This window comes from Erythrolamprus reginae, chromosome 1, assembly GCF_031021105.1.
Source record: "Erythrolamprus reginae isolate rEryReg1 chromosome 1, rEryReg1.hap1, whole genome shotgun sequence".
In the NCBI taxonomy this organism is placed as follows: Eukaryota; Metazoa; Chordata; class Lepidosauria; order Squamata; family Dipsadidae; genus Erythrolamprus; species Erythrolamprus reginae.
This window is the reverse complement of record NC_091950.1, coordinates 129,042,370-129,066,394: the sequence shown is the minus strand read 5'-3', so window position 1 is coordinate 129,066,394 and position 24,025 is coordinate 129,042,370. Positions and strand designations below refer to the sequence as shown.

At 40.3% G+C, this 24,025-nt stretch overlaps 1 protein-coding gene across 2 annotated transcripts in view; it reads left to right on the top strand.

Annotated features, from left to right (window-relative positions):
- TSPAN32 (tetraspanin 32) overlaps positions 1 to 11,321 on the top strand; it is a 52,500-nt gene extending 41,179 nt beyond the window's left edge. The window contains exons 8-9 of one of the 2 annotated variants that reach the window (XM_070735629.1): positions 196 to 341; positions 11,239 to 11,321. In XM_070735629.1, the coding sequence (XP_070591730.1) occupies positions 196 to 306 (111 nt within the window). In that variant the 3' untranslated portion in view covers positions 307 to 341; positions 11,239 to 11,321. Of the gene's footprint in view, positions 1 to 195; positions 1,425 to 11,238 lie in introns of those variants that run through there. The other variant, XM_070735634.1, reaches the window with a different exon arrangement.
- The last annotated feature ends 12,704 nt before the right edge of the window (positions 11,322 to 24,025 follow it).

Below are 24,025 nucleotides of genomic sequence, written 5' to 3'. Positions count from 1 at the left end.
TTGACAGTCAATTTCACATGCTGTTGTGCAAATGGAATAGTTGTGCAAATGAAATATTCAATGAGAATATTTCATTCATTCCGATCTAGGATGTGTTATTTGAGTGTTCCATATATTTTTTTTGGAGCATTATATTTAGTTAACCTATATATTTTCAAATGTTTGTTTCCTTTTCGTTTATTTTTTTTTGTCCAGATTTATGGGATGGTATTAACTTCGTTCCTTTGGTACTCTATCCATTGTAAGAACAGTTTGGATCGGAAGGGCAAATATGTCCTGGCAAAGCTAAGCGAAACTGGCTTTTGACCTGCATAGAAGAAGGACCAGGACTTCCCATAGATGTGAGTGAACAAATGTGTGAAGCTTATTCTCCTTGTCACCTGTTTTCTCTCCACAAATGACCTGTTGCAAATATAGTGGAGCAAATAGGCAAGTAAGAAGCCTGCACTATTTGTTGACAGGCTACTTAATGTGATGCTCAGCCAGGGCCTCAGAAGCACACAGTATTGACTGTAAGCATAAATCCAGCAGCAAGGATTGTTCAACCACAAGCATACTCTTCAACTGAAAGCCATCATTTGGGAGCCCCAAAATAGCATGTCAAAACAGAACAACTCTGAACTCGTAGCTAGGAAACGTCTTTCAAAATTCTACCCACATGAATGAGCGAAAATGCCCTGCTTTTATTTATTTTTTGTCCGTCGATTTTCAACATAGACAGTTCTGCTGCAGTACCTGACTTTAAACCCTACTGGAACTTTTGTATATTTTCTTGATTTAAGTAAGCCTCTAGAGATAACATACAGTGTCTTTCTAATGTAAATATAGGGCTTGCTTCTATGACAGAAACTGAGTTTGTTTATGGACTTGTCCCAAAGGAAAAGGATTTTGGAAAACAATTCATAAGCGGCTATTGGAGATAACAGAAATGGATATAGAACTCATTCCAGAATGCATGCTTCTAGGAATAAAGACCAAAAAAATACCACCACCACCCCACAAAAAAATACAATATCTAATTACTCATATAACTACGGCTACCAGTGTATCCTATGCACAATTCTGGAAAAACAAAGAGACCCCTCCAGAAAATAATATCATAGACAAAATCTTTAGATGTGCAGAAATGGACAGGATGATCACAGAGATCAAGGAAATTAGTAGCTCAGAATATTATGAGATTTGGAATATTTGGTGTAATTGGATAAGTAATAAAGGCAAAAGATTGGGATAAAATGTGAAAGGATGTAAAAAAATGAGAAATACATTAAAATGCAATGTAATAGATGTTTTTATGAAGAGGTGGTTATAAGAAATGTAACAAACTGGGGGGAAAAGCAGGCATAGATCTGTATTAAAATATAGAAATGTTGTTTTTAAAACTTGAAAACTAATAAACAAAACTTTAAAAAAAGAAAAAGAAATTGAGTTTGTTTCATCACCATTGGATTTTATTCCAATCAATGGATATTCACAGTTATTTAAGCTGGACTATTAAAGAAATTTATGGAATTGAGTGTGACTTCCCATGCTTCCAGCTTTATTCTGTGTTTAGTGAAGGCAATGAAAAACAACCAGTCTTTTTTCCCAAGACAAGTATTGATCGAGCAATTTCAGTACAGTAACATTCTTAACTTTCTATAGGAAGTGAAAACCTGTTAGTTCTGAGGATATACCATCTATCAATTTAATAGGTGTCATGAAAAATATTACACTTGTCATTTGTAATTGGTCAATTGATAGAGTAGTGCTGTGTGTGTCCCTTTAGAGTCAGAAAAGAAGGTAGTTTGGTGATGCAGGGATACTCATAGAGCATCCATCAACTTCACCAAATGTATCTTTCCCAGAACTATTCTGCAGCTTTAGAAAGTACTCATGAAGTCCTGGGAAGACCTACTTGCTTCAAGGGACTGCCAACAAGGGCCATGAAGTTCTCCTTGTGCTGCACCTTTTCCCCATCCAATATAGTGCTCATCTCTATCAGTTCATGATACAGATGCCTACAGGCCCCTCATCAAAATGTACTCCTTCCTTGCTAACGCAAGCACATGTCAGGATTACATATCAAAGCCCAGCATGAGTTTGGAGAGATACGGTAGTTAGAATATTGGATCTAGCCATTTGTCAGAGCTATTACTGATAATAGTGATTTCTGATGTAGATATATATAACAGTACAGTGATCCCTCGAGTTTCGCGTCCTCGAGCATCGCGAAAGGGCTATATCGCGAGTTTTCAACCCGGAAGTAAACAACACCATCTGCGCATGCGTGCCCTTTTTTTCTATGGCCACGCATGCGTAGATGGTGGAGTTTCCCCAGCTGGGAAGCAATAAGAGCAACGGGGTGGGCGGGGGAAGGCCGGGCGGTGCGCGCGCGGGGGCCGCTTCCCAGCTGGGAAGCAATAAGAGCAACGGGGTGGGCGGGGGAAGGCCGGGCGGCGCGCGTGCGGGGGCCGCTTCCCAGCTGGGAAGCAATAAGAGCAACGGGGTGGGCGGGGGAAGGCCGGGGGGCGCACGCGCGGGGGCCGCTTCCCAGCTGGGAAGCAATAAGAGCAACGGGGTGGGCGGGGGAAGGCCGGGCGGCGCGCGCGCGGTGGCCGCTTCCCAGCTGGGAAGCAATAAGAGCAACGGGGTGGGCGGGGGAAGGCCGGGCGGCGCGCGCGCGGGGGCCACTTCCCAGCTGGGAAGCAATAAGAGCAACGGGGTGGGCGGGGGAAGGCCGGGCGGCGCGCGCGCGGGGGCCACTTCCCAGCTGGGAAGCAATAAGAGCAACGGGGTGGGTGGGGGAAGGCCGGGCGGCGCGCGCGCGGGGGCCGCTTCCCAGCTGGGAAGCAATAAGAGCAACGGGGTGGGCGGGGGAAGGCCGGGCGGCACGCGCGCGGACAAGCGGCAGCAGCGAGGCGGCGGGGAAACCCCAATCTTCGGCTCCTCGCTGCTGCGGTGGAAGTAAAAACACCATCTGCGCATGCGCAGATGGTGTTTTTACTTCCGCACCGCTACTTCGCGAAAAATCGATCGTCGCGTGGGGTCCTGGAACGGAACCCTCGCGATGATCAAGGGACCACTGTATATCTATACCCTACACCAGTGATGGCAAACCTGGTGCTGAAAAAGTGTGGGTGTGCACTATCACGCAGGTGCAAGTGCCCACACCCATAATTCAATGCCTGGGGAGTGCAAAAACAGCCCCCCCCAGAGGCCCTCTGGAGGCCAGAAATGGCCAGTTTTCAAATTTCTGGTGGGCCCAGTAGGTTCATGTTTCACCCTCCCCAGGCTCCAAAGGCTTCCCTGGTGCCAGGTGAAGGTAAAAACGTCCTCCCCCATCCCCTAGAGGCTCTCTGGAAGCCAAAAACATCCTCCGAGATTCTCTGTGCAAACCAAAAATCAGCTGGGCAGCACAAACATGCACATTGGAGCTGAGCTAGGGCAACAGCTCACATGCCAGCAGATATGGCTCTGCCTGCCACCTGTGGCATCCATGCCATCACTGTCCTGCACATTTCAGTGGAAGGTGTTCATAAAATTAATGACTAATCAAATGGTAACGTTACGCTAAATCAAGAAAGTACAATGAAAGTTCTGCATCTTAGAGGAAATAGTGTGATGGTCTCCTGAAATCCTTAACCCAAATGATGTCATTCATTTTATCAGCAATTTGTGGGGGATGCAAGTTATTTAATCTACATATGGCTTTTAAAAGTGTTTCCATAATCAGTCAAGAACCCAACTAAGATACTGTACACAAATTCATCTATTTGCTTTACTTTTCATTCACTTGTCACTTCCTTTTCTCTGCCAAATTTACCTAGTGGTCTTTGATGTGTTAATCTTCAGATTCATATTCCACATTCCATTATATAATTTATTGAATTTTTACTGGAAGTTATTTTTCTCAGCTAACAACATAGTATCAACTGTGTACACTTGCATTCACATCGCCACAAATACCATTCTGTTGCTATCACAAGCATTTCACATAAATTTATCCATAAATATATTAAATCATCAAAGAGAACACATCATCCTTGACTTACTGTCTGTTTATGTTTTGTCATTCAAGTAATGGAATCATTCCTCAACCACACTTCAATTTCATTCTCTTGAAAAATACAACATAATTCAAGTCTATTCACTTTATTAAATGGCTTCTCTAAACCTATTACATAATAAATTTATTTTTTTTTTCAGTTTATCTGCTGGAAAGCAAAAATCTGTTTCAAAAACATCTGCAAAAAATTCTACAAATATTGCTCATTGTCACGTCTCATATTATTTTAGTCAAAATTCTGCCAACTTTGTCACACTTAACAGCCACACTTAAAAAATGAAATCTCATTTAGCTTTTGTGTGTATTCTCCCTACCTATATATTAGCAGAGTGCAACAGTAGTCCTTGGGTCAACATGGCAATTGAGACAAGGATTTCATCTCTTTCATTTTTAAAAACATTTACACTCCTTGATTAATCTGTCTTATTTACCTCTGATACATTTGTTGGCCTCTTTGACTATATCAGCCACAATGAGTCTGACTGGATACGGTAAAGAGTCTATAATGAGATGCTTTTTTTCCCTTCCATCCAACCACATCCATTTCTTGGAGACTGTCTGAGCAAGCACTGCAGTTTTCTTGTCAAGGTTTTTCAGAGGAGGTTTGCCATTGCCTCCTTTCTTGAGACAAATTGACTGGGTTTGTACTTAAGATAGGACTAGAACCCATGGTCTCCCAATTTCTTTCAGAATATCTCTGGGATCGTCTTCTGCTGCATGAATCCCAGCGGCTGATAAGGTCCCACAGAGTTGGCCTTCTCTGGGTCCCATCAACTAAACAATGTCATCTGGCGGGCCCCAGGGGAAGAGCCTTCTCTGTGGCGGCCCCGGCCCTCTGGAACCAACTCCCCACAGAGATCAGAACTGCCCCCACCCTCCTTGCCTTTCGTAAATTGCCCAAAACCCATCTATATCGCCAGGCATGGGGGAATTGAGACATCTCCCCCGGGCTTATATAGTTTATGTATGGTATGCTTGTGTTGTATGATTTATAAATGATGTGTTTTTAGATAATTTTTAATATTAGATTTGTTACATTGTATACTGTTATTATTATTGTTGTGAGCCGCCCCGAGTCTGTGGAGAGGGGCGGCATACAAATCTAATAAATTATTATTATTATTATTATTATTATTATTATTATTATTATTATTAATTATTATTCTAGCCTGATGCCTTAGGGGCATGATGGCAAATCTATGGCATGTGTTCCACAGTGGCATGCAAACCCTCTCTATGGGCATGCAAGCCATCGTCCAGCTTAGCTCCACCACGCATATGTGCATGCCTCTTTCTGGCCAGCTGATTTTCAGGTAACCGCTATGCATGTACAGAGGGCAGAGTGCACCCCCAGGCTCTAGAAGTTTTTCTCAAGCCTCCCGAAGGGCAAAAATTGCCTCCTCCAGGGTCTGGAGGCCCTCCAGAGGGGGCAAGGGGAGTGCAGGGGGCAGGTCACTCACACATGTGTAGGGGAGCATGGGTTACGCACGCATGTAGGAGCATGGAGGGTCAAGCACAGGAGTTGGGGCATGCACATTTCCAGCACGCAATGAGAAGAAGGTTAGCCATCACAGCCTCAGGCTCATGCTAGGCATAGAAACTACACCAAACTGGATCTCATATTAGAGATTAACTCATGGCAATAAGGCAGTCAATTATGAATATTTTATTACTGCATTCCGTACTAGCTGGCCAGGACTCCTATTTAGGGTGAACCAATTCCTATTGGGTAAGGAGATCCCCCCCCCCCCAAAAAAAAAAAAATGCTGGGCCATTGTGAGGATTATTCCGGCTGTCTGACAGATAATCACCAAGATTTGTTCCACCTTGGACTCTGACTGGGTATGTAGGCTGAGTTACCTGGAGGATGGTCTGGTGTGGTCTGGGATGCGTTTGAGCCGGTGACTCCTGAGGAAATAGACATAGCTCTCCATGTTGTTATGCCACCAAGTAACCAAAAAGGATTGAGTCCGTGCTACAGAATCAGCTTCCTTGATGGTTGGGGTGATGCCTTCAGCCTTGAAAGAGGCAATGGTTCCTCCTAAAGAGGCCATCTCTAGACCCAATGGCCTTTGATAAACTATTCCAATCCTTTTCTGGTATAGGTTGCTGAGAGTTTTGGAGGATATGGGTTATCTAAATCACTTTCAGTCAAGTTTTATGCTGGAATTTAGTACTGATACAACTTTGGTTATGCTAAATAAATAAAAATATATAATTTTCATTAAATATTTTGATTAATTTGCTATTAAAGAATTTAACAGTAAAAGCAATATGCACCAAGACAAATCCCTTGTGTGTCCAATCACACTTGGCCAATAAAATTCTATTCTATTCTATTCAAATACAGACTAAACGCAGGAGGGGGGGAGAATGAATTAAAAAAATAAAGTGCAAAAAAAGAAAAAAAGTATGATAAAGAAAAAGATAAAAATGAAAGTAGTGACTTTCAAAAATGGCCTTTATTTCATAATAAGTAAAAACAAAATTACTAACTCTTCGTTCCCTATAAATTTGCAAGCAAATGTCTTTTCTTCCCATAACCCATCTATAGGCAAATCCTTAAATCATATAAAAAAGATTTTTATGGAGATAAGTTTCACTTTTCTCACGTGTTTGATCTGTATTGAAATTCTAATTAATGAATTTCTAAAGCAGAATAAGCTGAAGCAAAATAAGAGCAACTTAAAATTAAACATGCACCTTTGCTGGCAATCAATAGAGAAGAAGAATTTCAACAACAAAGATTGGACATTCCAGCTAATAAATCTGTACACTATATCCTGTGCAGCGACCTAATCTTCATTTTTGTTGTGTTGCTTGACAGACTGCAAAGCAAAACAAATGATATGCTCTTGATGAGGACCTGCTGAAATCAGGAGATAGAGACATGATAGACATGACCTATGGGGATGATCTTGCAAGAAAAGTGAATAGGTACTAATGTCAAGTGACACTCTTCATACATATATTCATGATACATCAAAAGATATTAAATAGCAAGTGGCTGAAGTTATGAAAACAAGTCAGCAGTTTGATTTGCAGCTGAATGGAACAAGTGATGGGAGTTACATTATTAATTCAGAACTAAATTAGGCCAAAAAGAAGAAGAAGAAGAAGCTATGTGTATATCCTTTCTGCTACTCTGTATAAAAGCAATTCTATCTCTGGAATGAAAATGAACAATTGCATTCAAGCAGAAATAATGTTTTTGTTCACTAAACAGAGAGAGTTTCTTTTTAAGCAAGGTCAAAATAAAAACAGTGTTCTGCATATTTTTGCACAGGAAGAAAAAGACAAGGAATGGTGAAAAGGAACAGTCCATGGTGTTTGAGTTTATACAACTGTTACTGGTTCCAGTTTTTCATTACTATTGTTTTCAATGGGTTATGCTGCTCATCTGTTAAAAACTGACCTTTTCCTCTTTGTTGCAATAGACCAAGGAAAAGCTGATTATTGGTGATTTCTCCCCTCCTCCAGTCCACTTTGCTTCAGACACAAGGAATTTCAGGGATTTTCCCCCCCAAACTACCCCCACTCATTGACTACATCCCAATAGCTGCAGCTACCTATTCTTCTATGCAGAGTTACAACCAGGAAAGAGTTAAACAAACTTCCTCTTGGCCCTTGGCTATCACTGCAGTCACAATGGACAGGCAAGCAGGATGTACAACTTTTGCCTGTTTCAAGGAAAGTTAAATTAAAAGGCTTTGCTTCCCCTCCTTTATGGATGCAAAGAGCATCCATAAGAGTTGTTTAATGGGTACTAGGGAGTAAATCTTCTCACATTGAAAAGACATATGGACAGCTATATGTGTACAACTAAAGAAGGCTTCAAGAGTTGTAAACCTAATCCTACGTAGCTTCTGCTCTGGCAATCTCACGCTACTTACCAGAGCTTACAAAACGTTTGCCAGACCCATCCTCAAATACAGCTCATCTGTTTAGAACCCATATCGCATCTCAGACATTAACACCCTTGAAAATGTCCAAAGATACTTCACCAGAAGAGCCCTTCACTCCTCCACTCGAAATAGAATACCCTATGAGACTAGACTTTCAATCCTGGGCCTAGAAAGCTTTGAACTAAGACGCCCTAAACAAGATCTAAGTATTGCCCACAAGATCATATGCTGCAACGTCCTGCCTGTCAGCAACTACTTCAGCTTCAACCACAACAACACAAGAGCACACAACAGATTTAAACTTAATATTAACCGCTCCAAACTTGACTGTAAAAAATATGACTTCAGTAACCGAGTTGTCGAAGCGTGGAACTCCATAGTGTCATCCCCAAACCCCCAACACTTTACCCTTAGATTATCTACGGTTGACCTATCCAGATTCCCAAGAGGTCAGTAAGGGGCGAGTACAAGTGCACTAGAGTGCCTTCCATCCCCTGTCCTATTGCTCTCCTATATCTCCTATACCTTTCTTCTATTCCTATATCTCTTCTTCTATTCTTTCATTGATATGTTCTATTACTATACCTTCTTTTCTATTATTTCTTAGATATAGTTTACTATGAGTATCTCCTCTATAACCTTCATCATGTATTTTACTATGTGTATATAGATATATACCCACTAAAACCCTCATTGTGTATTGGACAAAATAAATAAATAAAATAAATAAAGAAATATGTCAAAGCTAGCAGTGGTTCTGACAGGAACATAAAAGACAAAAAAAAAACCTGACAGGTAACTCAATTTGGCTCAGATGGAGGTATTTTTCTAGGTTCTGACCTTGCTTTTCCCCTTTCCACCTCATCTACTATATCTACTAAATTATTGAGCATTGGAGGGTGGGACAGGAATCGGATGCTATGTCCCTTCAAATTCTCCTGAATTGCACCACTCACACTAATGCTCAGGGTGAGTAATTTCCAACAATTGTTGGAACAACCAGGCTATATATTCTGAATAGTCTTCTCAGAAATGGGCAAAAGAAAGCACCACCAGGGGTGAAATGCTACCAGTTCGGGTAGTGGCGGCATCCGGTGGTCTGGAGAACCAATAGCAGTTGCAGTGCAAGGCTCTGCCTACCCGCCTGGATGCCGCCATTTTCTTTTTTTACTCTCTACACATGTACAAAGTGTTCTGCGCATGTGCAGAGTGAAAAAGCATGCATGTGCATGAACAGAACGAGTGCACAGGTGCATGCGAAGCAATGCACTTCCGAACCGGTAGGGAAGGTAAGTAGATTTCACCGTTGAGCACCAATAATCCCATTTGGCATCATTTTCAGAATAGGAAGTTGACGTACAAATTGATTTCCAGCAGTACAGGATGTGAACAGTCCAAATTGTCCAAATACTGAAAGAATTGTTTTGCAACTGAGAATTGTTTTGCGTATTTGCATGTTGGAAATTAGAGCTGCCAGTTTTGGTAACTTTGACACAAATTTACCCTCTAAGTGCCTACACTTATATTAGCCTATTTTTGAATCAGAATTGGCTGGTGTTGCTTTTAACTTGTCTATTTTTGTTCAAGCTGAATATTCATGTTCATACGATTTCTCACTGTACTTTTAAAAGAGAGATAAGAAGTATGTAGAATCCAATGCAGATCAGGATATAAGAAGAGAGACAGGAGAGGAGAAATTGCTCTCAGAGCCAGAAACGCGAGTCTCTCTCTCTCAGCTATTCTCTGCTATTTCTGTTGTGTCTTTGACTATGCTTTAGAACTGTGTGTTCAAATGATGGTTTATGTATTTGTAAGTTAAGCAAGTAAAGCTTATAGTTTTGTATATGTATTGAGAGTCATTGACTGGTGTAATTGTGTAAGACTAGGATTGTTCTTGACTAAGATATTTGACAAAGTAAATAATATTTTATGTACTTAATGTATCTGAATTGTATTACTGAATTATTACTAGTATCTCTGGGATATCAGCTGGATATCTGCCACCTCCAGGTTTCCTCTGTGTGTGTGTATCTTTGGCTACTAGGAGATTACTTTGCACACTCCTTAACACTTAACAGGTATCAATAAATGAGAATATTTTAGCTCAGGGTTGAAATTGGAGGGTGGGTCCTTGGTGCTCTCTAAGCTTGGTTGTTTTCTTGCAGATATTTCATTATCCAATTCATTGGATAATGAACCAAGTTCAGAGACCACCAAGACCCCTCACTTATTATGGAAGGAATTTTCTCTGCCTATGTCAACAGCAAATATCAAAGTTCTAACAAACATAGGGGGGAGACAAAGACTTAAAGCCAACCAAATTAATATTCTGATCTCAGTAAGGCCTTCCACGTTTGTTATATATTTTCAAAAGGACATTCTATTCTTAATTATGTGAATAGCATCTCACAGTTTGGCTCTGGTGTTTTCATTTTATATAGAGCAGGAGAGAGTGAAATAGAAATTCGCCCCATTTGAATGCCAAACTGGCTTTCGACTTGAGCAACTCTGCTCTAATGCAATCCGTTTACTTTAGATAGTGTGTCCTCATTTTCCAATGCAGGAAAAAGATGATTTGTGCAACCAAGATAAAGTTTGGAGCCAAACAATGAATTATTTTAAAATACTTTCCTGAATGAAAAACAAAAATAAATACAAACAGTGGCCAATTCCATATGTTATGGTCAATCAGAGTCCTATTCAAACATATATTTAACTCGTTGCTGTAACAGGCTGTTTTTATTTGGTCTCAGCAACTGGCAGCCTGTGGCCAACTTTGTCTGGGTTTAGAAGCTAAGCGCTATTGGGTCTGGTTAATATGTGGAGAGGGCCTCCCAGGAATACCAGGATTGTAAACTATACTAAGACGTAAAATAATAATAATAATGTGAGAAGATGGCAATACTAAATCACTTCTGGATTGTGGTCAAGAATACAAGAATAATATACAGTATATGGATATATTGGTGCATTCACCAGGGGTTGAACTCAGACTGAGGGTGTCTTCAATCCTCTTGTTTGTTTAGAACAGGTTTTACAGGAGGAGCACTAGAACCATTTTACATAAACAGTGTCTGCCTTCATCTGGGAGAAATATAAAACATTTGCTTGGTCTGAGTTCTTCCTATGCTAATGGAATGCTTTAAAATGAAGCCTGAGCTATCCAGCCAGAAATCTTCTATTATACTGAAGCAGAGTTTCAAGAACTACAGCCAAACTCAGGCCTGGAAATAATTTACAAAGCTAGAAACAAATCTGGAATCTGTCTGTTTTTTTCCTCTTCAGACTCCGAAGCAGCCAGCAATGGAGGACGTGGGGATCAGGACAAGGGGATCAGATTCCAAATTCTTCTTTCCGAAGCCAGAGACAAAATCCAAAGCATCCCTGTCAGCATTGGCATGCAATGGAGAGGCCTAAGGATTGTGTCCTAAGTAATATCAGGCTAAATGCTTGACACACACCCCTCCAACTGTTGATCATAACCATTATTTATTTATTTATTAAATTTGTATGCCGCCCCTCTCCATAGACTCGGGGCGGCTCACAACAGTAATAGAAACATAATGTAAAATACAAATCTAATAATTAAAACTAAAAACCCATAATTTAAAAAACATGGACACAACATACCATACATAAACAATATAGGCCTGGGGAAGTTATTTTATTTATTTATTTATTAGATTTGTATGCCGCCCCTCTCCGTAGACTCGGGGCGGCTAACAACAGAATAAAACAGTTCATAACAAATCTAATAATTTACAATTTAAAATATTTTAAAAACCCCATTATTAAGCAGACATACGTACAAACATACCATACATAAATTGAATTGTGACAGGAAATTGATCGGCAACCAATGCAGACTGTGGAGTGTTGGTGTAACATGGGCATACCTTGGGAAGCCCATGATTGCTCTCGCAGCTGCATTCTGCACAAACACTTTTCAAAGGTAGCCCCATGTAGAGAGCATTACAGTAGTCGAATCCTGAGGTGATGAGGGCATGAGTGACTGTGAGCAGTGAGTCCCGATCCAGATAGGGCCGCAACTGGTGCACCAGGTGAACGTGGACAAACGTCCCCCCCAATTACAATAATTTGTAATCTAGGACTTGATTGCATAGTTTGTGGGGAGGAGGGCCAAGAATTGATCCTTCACATGTCAAACTGTTTGATTACACTATAGGCTTAAAGCAAGGAGGGGAAAAAAAGATTGGTCTAGTTACGCATCATGAGAAGGAGAAACTCCCTATAGCATTTGCTTCTGTTCTTGAAAATAGAGCTGAGTTTCTTAAAAATTACAGAACAGCTAATGGCTTGAGGAGCCTCATGTTAGTCTATGATAGCAAAACACCAAAAGAAGCCTGGTGGCACTGTTTCCAGTTAACACGCGTTATTAAAAGGCATACACTTTCATTAATAGCAATTCACTACATCAGATGCATAGAGGAGCTAGACTGACTTTTTTTTTTACAAGTGTTATTTAAACTCAGAGATATAGCAAACATTGGAATGAGAAGAATCATGGTAACTGGGTAACTATGCAAAATATTTGGAGTCGTTAGCAAAGTTGAGATGTTGGATCCCATCCTCCCCCAAGGTTTGGGCCAGGGGGGTATGTGTGGAAGCAGTGATGGGCTCCTACGGGAACAGTCAGGTACGCAGAACCAGTAGAAAAAAATTGGTCAGGTATGCAGAACCAGTAGATAATTTTTTTTCCCTTTTTTTCCCTTCTGGACTTTGGGTATGTTTTTCCTATTGCAGTAAATGGGGTGCATGCATGTGTGTACATACACATACAGTTTATATAGTGGATAATGTATATTTTTGTGTGACTGTGTGTAATATGTTGTACACATATGGCATATATATGTAGAACTAAATAGTATATTTTGTATGTTCAGTAATAATAAATAGATAGGGAAATTGTATCTCTTTGAGGCGAGGAGAGGCCAGGCACCCTAACCCTAACCCAAACCCTTGACTTGAGTGATGTCAAGTTGGCCACCTTTAAGCCAGTCATATGACCTTTAAGCCACCCCCCATCACATGATTGTCAAGCCACTCCACCTGGTCACATGGCCTGCAAGCCACACACACACACACTGTGGTAGTAAAAGATTTTGTAGCCCTTCACTGTGTAGAAGTAAAATTACACTTAAAATTTAAGAGCTAAAAGTCTGTAGAGATTCTCAATCATCCAGGTCATGGTTGACCCAAAGGTAGTTTTTCAGGAGGCAACTGGAATTTTTTTTTTCTTTGAAGACGTTTTGCTTCTCATCCAAGAAGCTATTTAAGCTCTGACAGGATGATTGGGAATGGAAGGATTTATATTCCTTGCAGACAGAGGGTCCTTGAAGCACTTGGTGGTTTATCTGTGTCCTCAGGGTCACCTCAAGTCGTGCTCTTGGTTCCTGCAGTCTGAAGTTTTTCCCCCTGAAAACCCATCCCTATTCCCACATCATTCAAAGGATGTTCATCCCAAATTGTACAGCTAAAAGTCTGTAAAGATTCTCAATCCTCCAAGTCATGCTTAAATAAAATAAAATGTAAAAATAAATTTAATTTCATTTAAAAATAAAATTACTGTGGTTGGCCATACAGTCAGTCAGATGTTTACACCGAATTTGGTATATTTATCTATCTATCAAGTCGTCTGCAAGATGAGATAGGCGGAAGTTGTTGTTTGATGGTGTTAAAACCATGGTCACAAGATGCAAGTTGTTCCAAATGAAGCTGCCTGTTGCAGCTAACTGGACATTTTGCAAATGCCAATGGTGGTGCTCCAAATACCGTATTTCAGGATTGCACTCAAGACATCTATCTTTTTGCTTTCTTTTGCCACAGTCTTTCTACTTCTATTTGCAGATCTTTGTATTATCTTCAGTTCAGACAATCCCTAAGATGCCTAACAGCCAAACCATAAAGGAATTTATAGGTTAAAGCAAATATTTTTAATTGGACCTAAGGCCTATTGGCAAAAGGCTGCAACAACAAAATTAATAGTATCTTGCATCCCAATTTTCACATTTTGTTCCAACTGCAAAGTCATCTAAATCAGGTGTCCCCCAACCTTTTGGACCTTAGAAACCATCAAATTCATAATTTTAAATCTCACAGATCCTAATTGATAACTTTAAGTCCTGCAGACCACTGATATGAATTCTTTAAAGATAAATACATTTGTAAAATAATGATCAGAGAACTTCCATTTTATTAATATGAAATGCACCTATTCAACATAACAAAATTATAAATACATATTTAATAATAACAAAATCTTTAAAGGTTGTTTAATTTTAACAAAATTATTAAAGGTAGTGTAATTATTACAAAATAATTGAAGCTTATTTGATGGTGGCTTGCTGATGTTGTTGGGAAAGTCAAATCCATATTCCAGAGCTGGAGCTGTAGTCCCTTCCCTTCCCTTCTTCCCTTCCCTTTCTTTTCTTTTCCTCTTCTTCCTTTCCTTTCTTCTTAATGGACTGCATTAATTGTTCTTGGCCATATCTGGCCCAGTTCTAAAGTACATGAAGATGAGAGCAATAATCACTGTCACCATGGCTTCCCAGGCCAGGAAGAGCGGAAATTGGATCATCCAATAACTCCATCTTTCTGGGAAGGAATGTAGGCTTGTTTTGTCCAATTTAGTTGCTCCCAGCCTCCGAGCATTAGCAAAAGATTAGAGCTTCAACAATATTCCTCTCTTGGGTAACAATCTATAACAGTATTTTACAGGACTGGAACAATCAGCATACTGATAACTTCCCTCAAATAATCCTCTCAGATAGCCTTTCCCAATGGCTTCATATAGACCAAAAGAGAGACAAACCCTGATACTTGATGGTTCTTTCCTCATTTCCTTTAATTGGAACAACCCATAAAAGGAGAGAATTACCCATTAAAAAGTGCTCCTTATTCCCAAATCCTATATGCCAGTGATGGCGAACATATGGCACGGGTGCCACAGGTGGCAATCGGAGCCATATCTGCTGGCACTTGAGCCGTTGCCATAGCTCAGCTCCAATGTGTATGTGTGTGCTGGCCAGCTGGTTTTTGGCTTACACAGAGGCTCTGGGAAGGCATCAGACCAGAATATCTCCGGGACCGCCTTCTGCCACACGAATCCCAGCGACTGATTAGGTCCCACAGAGTTGGCCTTCTCCGGGTCCCATCAACTAAACAATGTCATTTGGCGGGTCCCAGGGGAAGAGCCTTCTCTGTGGCGGCCCCGACTCTCTGGAACCAGCTCCCCTGGAGATTAGAACTGACCCCACCCTCCTTGCCTTTTGTAAACTCCTTAAAACCCACCTTTGCCGCCAGGCATGGGGGAATTGAGATATCTCCCCCGGGCCTATACAATTTATGTATGGTATGTTTGTATGTATGTCTGATTAATAATGGGGGTTTTAAAATGTTTTAAAATTATTAGATTTGTTATGAATTGTTCTATTGCTGTTGTGAGCCGCCCCGAGTCTACGGAGAGGGGCGGCATACAAATCTAATAAATGAATAAATAAATTTTTGGCTTCCAGAGAGCCTGGGGGAGAGGGACATTTTTACCTTCCCCCCACCTCCAAGGAAGCCTTTGGAGCCTGGGGAGAGAGAAACATGAGCCTACTGGGCCCAACAGAAGTTGGAAACAGGCTGTTTCCGGCCTCCAAAGGGCCTCCAGGGGAAACTGTTTTTGTCCTCCACAGGGATTGAATTATGGGTGTGAGCACTTGCACGTGCATGATAGCACATGCTCACGCTCTTTCGGCACCCGAGGAAAAAAATGGTTCAAAATCACTGTTATAGGCAGTCCAGCCATATACATTGATCAATGTTACTGAATGTTGCCAAGAGATCAAACGACCAACTAATAACTGAAAATACCAGACTTGATAACTGTCTGGATCTCATCTTCTGTAACAGCAAAAGTACAATATATGGCTTACAAATAACAGAACCATTTTCCAACAGCGACCACAGCATGATAAACTTCAGTCTCAACTTAAGCCACACTATGAACCACCTAAATAATACAACACCAAAATTCAATTTCAAAAAAGCGAACTACGAACTCATTGAAGCCCACCTCTCAACATTAAACTGGAAAACTCTATTCTCTGAATGCTACACTACTGATGACCTCTATAACACATTCCTACTCGAAATGAAAATTATTATCAGACTTCATGTACCTCTAACATGTACCATAAACAAAAAAAATAACCTCCCCATCTCAATAAGAAAATTACAAACAAGAAAAAAATATCTCTGGAGGAAAAACAAAAAAGGACAAGTTTCCAACTTCAAAAGCCGATATAAAAGCATTTGCAATCAAATAAAAGCAGAATCCCTTAACTACTACAGCAAACAAGAGGAAAACCTCCTACGCACCAAATCTAATAGAGCTTTCTACAACTTTGTCAACAATAAACTCAAAGACTCTAGACCAATCCCACCTCTCAAAGGACCCAACAACAAAGAATACCATGATGATTCATCCAAAGCCAACCTCTTCAACTCTTTCTTTGGCTCTGTCTTTGTTAACAGCAATGGCTCATCCCCCAATTTCATCAATTGCACCTCAAACTCCCTCAACGACTTAACCCAAGTAGACTTCACTAAAGACCAAGTTGAAAAAGCATTACGTGACCTTAAACCTTCTCTATCAGTCGGACCAGATGGTCTATGTGCATACTTCCTAAAAAAGCTCTCCTCTGCCATAGCTGAACCACTAAGCATAATTTTTGAAAAATCCTTCAGAACCAGCACACTTCCTAAGCTATGGTCGAAAGCAATGGTCATCCCCATCTTCAAAAAAGGAGACCCCTCTCTTGTAGATAACTACAGACCAATTTCACTATGCTGCGTCCCATGCAAAGTCATGGAATCAATTATAAACAAATCAATTACTCTCCATTTAGAAACTAATAATTTGCTCTCTAACAATTTGGTTTCAGAAAAAAACTATCCTGCAACCTGCAGCTCCTCCACTGCAAAAATATATGGACAACTCATCTAGATCAAGGGAAATCTACAGATGCAATTTATATTGACTTCTGCAAAGCCTTTGATTCAGTGGTCCACGACAAACTACTCCTAAAACTCAAATCCTATGGCATCTCAGGATCCCTCCACAGATGGATTACAGCATTCCTGTCAAACAGACAACAAGTGGTCAAAATAGGAAGCACCATATCCACCCCCGTCCCAGTTAAAAGCAGTGTTCCCCTAGTGTACTGGGACCAACGCTCTTCATTCTCTACATCAATGACCTTTGCGATTACATCACAAGCAACTGTGTCCTCTTCGCCGATGATGTAAAACTCTTCAACACCACTGATAACACAACTACTCTCCAAAAAGACCTTGACGCTGTTTCTGTGTGGTCTAACACATGGCAACTCCAAATCTCAACTAGCAAATGCTCTGTCCTACACATTGGGAAGAAGAATCTGAACACCAAATACGAACTGAATAATCAAATTCTCACAGATAATCCCCACTCGGTTAAAGACCTTGGTATACTAATAACAAAAGATTTAAGTGCCAAAGCCCACTGCAACAATATAGCCAAGAAGGCTTCAAGAGTTGTAAACCTAATCCTACGTAGCTTCTGCTCTGGCAATCTCACACTACTTACTAGAGCTTACAAAACTTTTGCCAGACCCATCCTTGAATACAGCTCATCTGTTTGGAACCCATATCGTATCTCAGACATTAACACCCTTGAAAATGTTCAAAGATACTTCACCAGAAGAGCCCTTCACTCCTCCACTCGAAATAGAATACCCTATGAGACTAGTCTTTCAATCCTGGGCCTAGAAAGTTTAGAACTAAGACGCCTTAAACAAGATCTAAGTATTGCCCACAAGATCATATGCTGCAACGTCCTGCCTGTCGGCGACTACTTCAGCTTCAACCACAACAACACAAGAGCACACAACAGATTTAAACTTAATATTAACCGCTCCAAACTTGACTGTAAAAAATATGACTTCAGTAACAGAGTTGTCGAAGCGTGGAACTCATTACCGGACTCCATAGTGTCATCTCCAAACCCCCAACACTTTACCCTTAGATTATCTACGGTTGACCTATCCAGATTCCTAAGAGGTCAGTAAGGGGCGAGTACAAGTGCACTAGAGTGCCTTCCGTCCCCTGTCCTATTACTCTCCTATATATTCTATATCTCTTCTTCTATTCTTTCATGATATACTCTATTCCTATATATATATATATGTGTGTGTGTGTGTGTGTGTGTGTATGTATATATATATATATATGTATATGTATGTGTATGTGTATGTGTATATGTATAGTATATGTATGTGTGTGTATATATATATACATATATATATATATATATATATATATATATATATATATATATATACATATATATATATATTCTGTTACTATATTCTATATATTCTATATATTCTATTCCTACCGTGTTTCCCCGATAGTAAGGCAGTGTCTTACTTTCTTTTTACCCCCAAAAGCCCCACTGTGTCTTACTTTGGGGATATGTCTTATATTGTCCCGGGCACCGGGGCCGGCTCGTCTTCGGGCGCGGGGAGCTGCCGGAAAGGAGGCGGGCGAAGGAGGGCGCCTGACCGCGCCACTCACCTTTCGGCTGTGCTGATTCTGGCTGCTCATCTTGCAGGGAGCCCCCAATTCTTCTTCCCCGCGTGATGTGATGTGGGCCACCCCCTGCACCTTGGCTTTCGGGGGCAAAGGGGGGTTCGGGCTCCACCCGCTCCTTCTTGATCCGGCTGAGGTCCACCTGGTGCACGGGGCAGGGAGAGACCTCGACGTTCGTCGGATTGCGGGGAGCATCCCCTCGCCGCTCCCGGCAATGTTTCTCGGCAGGGGAGGCCAACTCCGCGGCGACACGGACACTCGGCTGGCTGGCTAAAGGCAGGCCGTGGGGTGGATGGGCAGTCAAAAAGGGTGGGCGAAGGAGGGTGCAGTTCCGGCCGCTGTGCCCTCCTTCGCCTGCCTCCTTTCCAGCAGCTCCCTGCACGCCCCTCGCCTTCGCTCGCCGCGGCGCCACCGCCTCTTCCCCTGCCGAGGCTCAGCTGCAAGCGGCCAGCGAGGCCGATCGGCTCCAAGGCGAGTGGAAAGGAGGCGGGCGAAGGAGGGCGCAGCTCCGGCCGCTCGCCTCGGAGCCGATCGGCCTCGCTGGCTGCTTGCAGCTGAGCCTCGGCAGGGGAAGAGGCGGTGGTGCCGCGGCGAGCGAAGGCGAGGGGCGCGCGGGGAGCTGCCAGAAAGGAGGCGGGCGAAAGAGGGCGCAGCTCTGGCCGCTCGCCTCGGAGCCGATCGGCCTCACTGGCTGCTTGCAGCTGAGCCTCGGCAGGGGAAGAGGTGGTGGCGCCGCGGCGAGCGAAGGCGAGGGGCGTGCGGGGAGCTTGGAAGCGACGTCATCGCCCCCCCCCGCAATACCCTCGTGTTTCCCCGAAAGTAAGACATATGTCTTACTTTCGGGGTATGGCTTATATTAGCCGACCCCCCTGAAACCCCCCATATGTCTTACAATCAGGGGGGTCTTACTATCGGGGAAACACGGTATATATTCTATTCCTATATCTTCTTTTCTATTCTTTCTTAGATATATTTTACTATGAGTATCTCCTCTATAACCTTCATCATGTATTTTACTATGTGTATATTGATATATACTCACTAAAATCCTCATTGTGTATTGGACAAAATAAATAAATAAATAAATAAAATAAATAAAGAGGTATAAGAAGAAAACAAAGAGATTTATCTCATTAATTTCTAATAAGGCAATGTTAAATATAGGATAAATAAAGTATTTCAAGGAGGTTCCTTTTCTTAGCATATATTTTGTTAATCCATGAGAATGGCAATCACATTACATTACATTCAAATATTCAGAAAGTCATGTGAAATGTATTTAAATTTTGTGTACTCTTTTTTTTATCCATTGCTTTTTTGCTGTTATTTGTAGGTACTCTTCTCCTATTTTTGGAAAGTCCCCCATGTTGATTGTGACAGTAATTAGGCTTCCTAAAGGAGCCTTCTAATATAATCACCCTCTTTGTTCTCCATCATTCCTATGTAAAACATGTCATACTGGATTCAAGTGGCTTATAAATGTAATAATAAATAGAATAAATAAATAGATATAAATAAATAGAAACAGATAAAAAATCTGGCTCATCCTTCTTAACTATAAATCTTTGACTCTGACAAAATCCATATTGTACACATGAGAAATATTCCCATGTCGGTTTAAAAAAAGGTAATGAAACAAACAGTAAATCCTAGAACAGTGTTTCTCCTGTGGTATTTGTCCTGATTCAATATATCCAACTTCAATCATATCAAATTATATAAACTGCCAAAACAGAACATAACAAAACAGAACATATCCCTGCCAAAATTAAGAACTTTTATACACCAAGACTTTGAGAGAAAACTTAAGACTATTCTATTAAAACAATGAGATTTTAAATGGCTTAATTTTGAAAGGAAAAGCCCAAAGAATAAATACTGAGTGTATTCATCTAAAAAAATAGATGAATACGTATGCAGAAAATTGGCTGAATTCTCAGAAACTCAGAACTATGTGTGACAGATAAATGTAACTTCTAGGTCCGCTTTTTACTTCATAAAAAGGAAATAAATGTTCCCAGTGGACTAGACAACACAGTTCAGAAATGTTTCTCAATCAGAGATGAATAATTTTTTCCACTCTGAACAGAGCTGCCAGCTATAATTAACATATGGCACATTCTGTTAACTCTATAATGCTTAGTCCAGCCTTTTCCCAAATGCCCTGTGTAAGATCCCACTATAATTCTGAGCGGGAAATTTTCCATAGGTAGTCAGTCATCTGCCAAGCAAAATAAGCAAGCCTTGTTTAGTTATTCCTAGGTTTTTGTTTCAGTTCATCATGAATTCCTTACTTGCAGCTTCCTGCAACGAGACTGACCTTGTATGAGCTCCTTTAGAAAGGTGCAATGATTTTCCACATATCTGAGCCTTTTGTTGAAGCTCCTCTCCCTGTACAACCCTGGTGTTTTATACTGAAAAGCCATGGGTTACTATCACTACAAAATAAATTAAAGGACTCCACTGACAAAAATAGCAAAATGTTTCATTTTTTTCAGCACTTTTGTGAAAATAATTTACATTGGTTTCCCACCTTTATTCTTTTAATTTAATTTAATTTAATTTAATTTAATTTAATTTAATTTAATTTAATTTAATTTAATTTAATTTAATTTAATTTAATTTAATTTAATTTAATTTAATTTAATTTAATTTAATTTAATTTAATTTAATTTAATTTAATTTAATTTAATTTTTTAATTTTTTAATTTTTTAATTTTTTAATTTAATTTAATTTAATTTAATTTAATTTAATTTAATTTAATTTAATTTAATTTAATTTAATTTAATTTAATTTAATTTAATTTAATTTAATTTAATTTAATTTAATTTAATTTAATTTAATTTAATTTAATTTAATTTAATTTAATTTAATTTAATTTAATTTAATTTAATTTAATTTAATTTAATTTAATTTAATTTAATTTAATTTAATTTAATTTAATTTAATTTAATTTAATTTAATTTAATTTAATTTAATTTAATTTAATTTAATTTAATTTAATTTAATTCTATGCCACCCAACTCCCGAAGGATTCTGGGTGGCTTACAACAGGATATAGAAAATGCATTTAAAAACATCATAAAAGATTTAAAAACTGTTTTAAAAATCACATATCATTCAGGCTGGATGTTGCAATTGCGAGATCAACAGCCCCAAGCCTGCCGGAAAAGCCAGTCTTCAATGTTTTCTGGAAGGCCAATAGAGTGTGGGGCAGTTTGGATCTCAGGAGATAGTTGGTTCCAGAGAACTGGGGCAGCCACAGAGAAGGCCCTTCCCTGTGGGCCCGCCAGCCGACACTGTTTAGCTGACGGGACGTGGAGAAGACCAACTGTGTGGGATCTTACCTGTCTCTGGGAACTATGAGGTAGAAAGCGGTCTCAAAGATAACCTGGCCCTGAGCCATATAAGGCTTTAAAGATAATAACCAACACAACACAGTGTAGCTCACGGAGGATTGATCTAATGTGTGCCTAGATGTACCCACAACCACTTGCATGGGTGCATTCTGGACCAATTGTAGTATCCAAACATTCTTCAGGGGTAACCCCAAGTAGAGTGCATTGCAATAATCCAACCATGAGGTGGTAAAGGCATGAGTGACTGTGAGGAGAGCCTCCTGATCCAGGATCCTCCAGGTCACAATTGGTGCACCAGATGAACCAGTGCAAAGATCCTCCTAGCCACCATTGTTAGATGTTGGTCTAATCTTAGCTGTGGGTTTAGAAGGACACCCAAATTGTGGACCCATTCTAAGGGGAACAATTTCTCTTCCACCAGAGCCAAGGATGGATAGTTGATACGGTCTTTAGAAGGCAGTACCCAAGCCACTTGGTCTTGTCTGGGTTAATTTTGAGCTTATTGACACCCATCCAGACCCCTCCAGCTTCCAGACACTTGCACATCATGTCCACTGCTTTACTGAACTGACGTAGGATGGAGATATACAACTGGGTATCATCTGCATATTGTGGATACCTTGTATTCTTGTATATGGTTGCGTCATCATAAAGCCAAACCTGTTTCATGAGCCCACTCAGTGTAAAATTCTTAACTGGAGAGATGCACACATGCAATTAATTCAGGAAGGAAAAAAATGTAGAGGAGCCTAATAATGATCCATTCAGGTAAGCAAATGTACCCATAATATTGGGAAGGGAGGATGTTTAAAATATCTAAAATTACTTTTTTTTTCCTTCTAAAAATCTCCTAAGTAAAGAACAGTTCATATAATTTAAAATGATTCAAGCCAGGTGTATTGAATCAGTATTCTTCTAGCTATTGTTAAGTTTCAGAAGCTCAAATCTAGCAGAACCATTGATGTGAGCTGGGCCCCAAAAGCCTCTAGAGCAATGTTTCCCAACCTTGGAAACTTGAAGGTATCTGGACTTCAACTCCCAGAATTCCTCAGCCAGCATTCACTGGCTGGGGAATTCTGGGAGTTGAAGTCCAGATATCTTCAAGTTGCCACGGTTGGGAAACACTGCTCTAGAGAGCTACATGATTCTTGCACTTGTCTTAGCCCAGTTTTCTCCAATCTTTGGATATGTGACAGTGAATTTCTAAAACCATTAGTAATTACCTTGCTAGTTAATAAATTCTGGGAGTTCAAATCTGCATACAGGGAGGATACTCACTTTGAGGACAGCTTCCTTAAACAAATATTATAGAGGCACAGAAATTACAAGGTAATACAGATCCAAGATTAAAGGCAAAGGATCCTATTTTTAGTTTTTGTTTAAGATTAGACACTTCCAAACCACTGAATTTTGAATCCCAGTGCTCCCACTAGATAGTTTGAAGCCAGCTTGGGATCATTTTCAGATGAATTTATTTCAAAAGGGGGGGGGGGGGGGAAGGCAGGGAACATCATGAGCCAATCTATGTTTTTCCTTCCAAAGACAAATAGGAGAATAACAACAAGAAAAAGAGCAGTGCTCCGCAAATAGCCTGACCAATTGCACAGCCAGATCCTGGCCTTTGGAAGTAGCCCAATTCATTTCCCATTAACCTAGGTGCTTGTTTGCTTTAAATTATGCAAGTTCAGAGGCATGAATTTATAAGTAACGAAGTTTCACCCGCATCAAGAACTTACAAAATAATCACATATCCCAGGATATCCATTATTTTCTGTTTCCACTGTTCTTTAATAAAGACAATACTTTCCTCTCTATTCCCCATTCCTGGCAAAGACATTTCAGAATTTTTCAAAACTGGCAAAGTTGTGATGGTTGGAGGTCACATTTAATGCATGTGTGTGCATGCATCTGCACACACACACACACACACACACACACACACACACACACACAAAAGACAATGGACAAAATGGGTGAATAAATGGTCAGTGCCACCATTTTTCAAGTTGGGATCGTTGAGTATCAGGGTTTTTGTGGGGAACTTTTCTTTGTTTTGTTTAAACTAGGCAAAGTC